General features: G+C 41.4%; 1 protein-coding gene across 1 annotated transcript; it reads right to left on the reverse strand.

Annotated features, from left to right (window-relative positions):
• Window positions 1–1654: 1654 nt before the first annotated feature.
• Window positions 1655–4955, reverse strand: LOC145064698 (uncharacterized). Its single transcript, XM_079012097.1, has 3 exons — window positions 4768–4955; window positions 2512–3028; window positions 1655–1960 (listed from the first exon to the last, which is right to left on the reverse strand). Exons 1-3 carry the CDS (start codon window positions 4953–4955, stop codon window positions 1655–1657), a joined length of 1011 nt encoding a protein of 336 aa, XP_078868223.1.
• Window positions 4956–5262: the final 307 nt, after the last annotated feature.

Below are 5262 nucleotides of genomic sequence, written 5' to 3' on the forward strand. Positions count from 1 at the left end.
TCATACGACTCGGCGAGCCGGTTGAAGGACCATTCAGTGCTCGTACAAATAGAGAACTCGTTGAGTCATTGCTAAACTCAACGAGTAGGGACGTGGATAAGGGCAATGAAAGGATCGGGACTCGACGAGTTGGTGACCCAACTCGGCGAGTCAGGACAATGGGAAGACGACTTTTACTTTAACTTTGACCAGGGGTAAAATAGTCATTTTACCCAAATATTAGTTAGCAATGTTTGACTAAGTGTTTCTATATGAACTGCAGCCGGGGAGTTACCGGAGCAGCAGTCAGATAGTTGCCGAGTAGTTTTCTAGCAGTCAGCCTTACGAGGTGAGTTACATTCTAATAGCGGTGGGTCTAAGGCCACAATGTTGGCCCACCAGTACGATTCGTGTGTTAAGTGATTGTCTTTTTGATATTCACCTAGGATTACTATTACTTGATATGTTTATATCCTAGCATGATATGTATTTGTGTGGTAGTAGTAGGCAGTGAAATAGACCCCGATAGTTGGGAGAAATAGACCGACGGGTACGTCAAGCACCCCAGAATGGCCTGACCTAGGTAAGTCAGACACCCCAAAACTATCTAGCAGTACATTATGTTATGCTACGTGTTTATGTGGTAGTAGTAGGGGTGAAATAGTCCCTGGTTGTCGCGTGAAATAGACCGAAGGGTACGTCAAGCACCCGAGAATGGGTTGACCTGGGTACGTCAAACACCCCAGAATTTTCTGACCTAGGTAAGTCAGGCACCCTAGAATTGCCTGACAGTATATTTTATGGTATGTTGTACGGTGGGGGGAACTCACTAAGCTTCGTGCTTACAGTTTACAGTTTTGGTTTTAGTTAACTCTTCAGCGAATGGGAAGGAGCTGGCGCGGTAGCAGCACATCATAAACAGACATGATACATTGATTTACAAAATGATATATAATTACGTAGTTTCGTTATGAATGTTTTTATAATCAGTTAATTAAAATGAAATTTTTGGACTCAAAATTTGGGTTGTTATGGTTTCATAATAATCTGCACCTTCAAGGTGACTATACCCCTTAGCGACTAGTCTTGCTTTGTTTCTGACGTTAGTACCGGATTCATCCAATTTATTCGTGTACACCCATCTTGTACCAACAAACAGTGTGACCTTTTGGCTTCGGAACGAGGTACCACACTTTGGTTCTTTCAAATTCTGAAAGTTCCTATTGCATTGCAGATATCCAGTCCGACTCCATTAGAGCTTGTTTGATGGTTATGGGCTCGACCGAGGACATAAACGCTGCATAGTGATAGTGGTCAGATAAATCTTTGGAGGTTCGAGTTTGGATACCTGCGGACGGGTTTCCAATGATTTGGCCCGGTGGGTGGTCCTCCGTCCACACATGAAGACGAGGTTGCAGATGATCAGCGGTTGTGGTGGAGGGAACGTCTTCAATATCATAATACTTTGCGTTTGGAGATGGCTGCTCCCCCTTGATTTGAGAGTAGCCCGTAAAATTTTCTCCATCCTGGCTACAGAGGCGTATGTTTTAAGTTGACTATACCCATTAGCGACTAGTCTCGCTTTGTTTTTGACGACGACACTCGATTCATCTAATTTATTCCTGTATACCCATCTTGTACCAACAACAGTGTGACCTTTTGGCTTTGGAATGAGTTACCACACATTGTTTCTTTCAAATTCTACCAGTTCCTCTTGCATTGCAGATATCCAGTTGGGCTCCATTAAAGCTTCTTTGATGGCTCTAGGCTCCACCGAGGACATAAACACTACATAATGACAGTAGTCAGATAAATCTTTTGAGGATCGAGTTTGGATACCTACGGATAGGTTTTCGATGATTTGGCCCGGTGGATGGTCTTTTGTCCATGCATGAAGATGAGGTTGCAGATGATCAATGGCTGCGGTGGAGTGAACGTCTTCAATATCAAAAGACTCTACAGTTGAAGATGGCAGTTCCCGCTAGATTTGAGAGCAACTTGCAGAATTGTCTTGAACTGTGGCAGTGGGATCAGCATTTTCTTGAGCAGTTGAGAGAGGTTCGCCTTGGATTGCAGATGGGAGTTCCCCCTGAACCTGAGATGGTTCCCCTTGGATTATTGTTGGGTCAAAATATGGTTTATACTTTGCTTTTCTGGGCAATTGTATTTTTCTGTAATATTTTATGAGCTTACAGTCTAGTTTACGGTCAGGTCATGTTTACGGTTGAGTTTACGGCCGTAAACACCTTACGGCCGTAAACTCATTTATGGCCCATGTTCCCTAGTATAAATAGACGTGTTAGGGTGAGGAGTAGAGTTTTGATTAACAAGAAGGAGTTTACGGCCAGAGAGAATAAGGAGCGTATGTGTGTGAATCTTTTGTATCTGGAGCTTTAATTCATATCAATACATACAAAGATTCATATTATTCTTCTTCTCCTTCTCTTCTATTTTATCTGACATCATCCATTTGATTGGGATTCCGCACCATCAAACGGATCTGACTGATACACAGGCATATTAGGGACTTACAATTATTGTAAGAGTGATAACCCTTAGGAGAGTAATTTTGCGGGTAGCAATCGGAGCTGCTTCCTCAGGCACTGGAACCTCGATGGTTTTCATATGATTAGAAGTTGAACATTCCCCCTCAACGGGCGAAGTGGAAGTGTTGAGTGACACGTCATCGGATAGAGTAGGATGAGAAACTTCGGCATGTTGTTGTTGCGCTTCCGGAGACACAAGAACTTCAGATAGTTGAGCGGTTTCTATGGGGTCGAAAAGATCATCATAGTTTATTTCAACTATGTGTACCAGACCCGAAGACACTGGGATATCACTCTCCAAGATTGTTTTTGTTTCATTTGATGGAGCAGTGTTGCAGACGTAATAGTCATCGAATTTGACATCGAAGATTTCGACTATTAGTCCCGTGCGTCTGATGAGAACCCTATAGGCTACTTTCTTTGTTGAGTAGCCAAGGAAAATGCCTTCATCTGACTTCGGTGCAAACTTGTTTAGATGATACTTATTGTCGATCACAAAACATCTACACCCAAAGATGTGAAAGAATCAGACATTTGGTTTGTAGTTTTTAAGGACCTCATACGGAGTTTTGTTGAGATGCTTACATACAATGTTTCAGTTTTGGAGAAAGCATGCTGTCGCGGCTACTTCGGCCCAGAAGTAGAGAGGAAGGTCTACAAAGTTGAGCATAGATCTGGCTGCTTCCACTAGAGTACGGTTTCTTCGCTATACTACTCCATTCTGTTGAGGTGTGTAAGGAGCTGAAAAATTGTGACTAATACCTTTTGAAACCAAGAAATTGTTAAGGAGATGATTAGTGAACTCGGTTCCATTATCACTTCGGATACGGCGTACTAGTAATTTGATTTGAAGTTTAATCTCTTTGATAAAATTCATCAGAACTTGCGGTGTTTCAGACGTGAGTCTCAAGAAAAAGACCGATGTGAAACGAGTGAAGTCATCAACTATAACCAATAGGTATTTCTTGTGATGGAGACTAGCTATGGTAGATGGACCGTAGAGATCAATATGTAAAAGTTCCAGTGGTTCAGAAATTGAAGAATCAATCACTATAGGATTGCTTGCTTTGGACTCTTTGCTACACTCACAGGTAGAGCAAAGAGTTTCGTTGTTGTACTTTAGAATGGTGAGACCTTGGACGAGTTCTTCGATGACCAGGTTGTTGATATATCGGAAGTTCTGATAAGCTATTCTATGATGCCATAACCGGCTGACTTCGGATACTGCTTTGGACAAAAAACACAGCTATGGTTTCCTAATGATCAGAGAGACATCCAGTGGATACATAGTTCCTTCGACTTAGATTTGATCAAGCAGGTGCTTCTATCACTTGTCATTATGTAGCAGTAGTCGTTGTCAAATTCAACCCGATGGCCTGCTTTACATAGTTGGCCAACACTAATGAGATTGTGTTTGAGACCTTCTACGTAAGAAACCTTTTGGATAGAGAATTTCTCAGTAGTAAGCACACCATAACCTCAGATTATTCCATTCGCATTCTTGTCAAATGTAACATTTCCACCGTTGCATATAGGCCTAAAATCCCAATGGTATTCTAACCTTCTGGTCATGTGCAAGGAGCAGGAACTATCTATTAACTACTCCTCTTCTTGATTCTCCGTGCACATTTCCTGAAAGTTACACGGTTAGTTTGGGCACCCAAATGAGTTTGGAGCCCGAGGTGAAATGGCGAGGGTTCATAGACACATGAACCGAGGTCGCAGGGACAACTATCGTGTTAGCTTTGAATCCTAGACCTAGGTGTTTGTGAACTTTTGGAGTGTTGTGAGGTTCTCAAAAGTTATCAGATTTTTGAACAGTGCGAGGTTTTTGAAAAGTATGAGTATTTTGAAAGTACAAGGTTTGTGGAAATTATGAGTTTTTTGAGAAGAACAATGAGGGGCTTGAGATGACCCCTTTGGACGATGAAGTCTAGATGATAATTTTTTATCATTTATCTGGACATTATGCTTGGTCAGCGGTCCGAAGGGTGTGGGATTAGTGTTGTGACCAGTCCAACACTCAGACTTGACATTGATACCCTTCGGATTTGAAAAGGTACGGTTTGAAAATGTTTGAGTACATGAAAATCTCCAAGGTTGTGTTTTTCTGGAAAGGTGAGGTGACTTAAAATGTGTTGGAGCAGGTAAAATCCCCTTCCATTTTTGATCGTCTAAGGAATAGATCAGAAAACCATTGCATTGAAAAGACTTTACTTGCTTTTGGATTTTGTCAGAAGACCTGGAAAATGTTTTAAGAACTGTACATTCCTTTTTGCTCGATTTCTTGACTGCCGTGTTTTTAGAAAAAGACTTTGAGAAAACAAGTTTTTCTGGACTCTTGAGTTTTGAAATTATGACTTGTCTTTTGTTTTTCGAAAAGATTTCCCGCTTTTTACCACAAGATTGAAATTCCTCATTGAAGGCCATTTTTGCCTGAGTTTTTGGAGAACCGCAGTCATTGAGGTTCAATAGTGGCTTCTTAGAATCCTTAGATTACTTTTGAAAATGAGGACTTGATTCATCTGAACTTGAAAGTTCAGGATTCTGGGAACATTGACCATAATCGAAGGTTTCTATAGGCAACTCATGATGAATTGGCTGAATGGTCGCTGAACTCTTAACTAGAGTCTATGGTAAGAAAGATTGGACTATCACAGAGGAAATCTGAGTTGATTTCTTTGTAGGACATTTGATGAGAGATAGTTGGTCAAACTGCGGTTCAGGACTCCAGTGA

This window comes from Lactuca serriola, chromosome 7 (genome assembly GCF_051521515.1).
Source record: "Lactuca serriola cultivar US96UC23 chromosome 7, Lser_US96UC23_V15, whole genome shotgun sequence".
Lineage (NCBI taxonomy): Eukaryota > Viridiplantae > Streptophyta > Magnoliopsida > Asterales > Asteraceae > Lactuca > Lactuca serriola.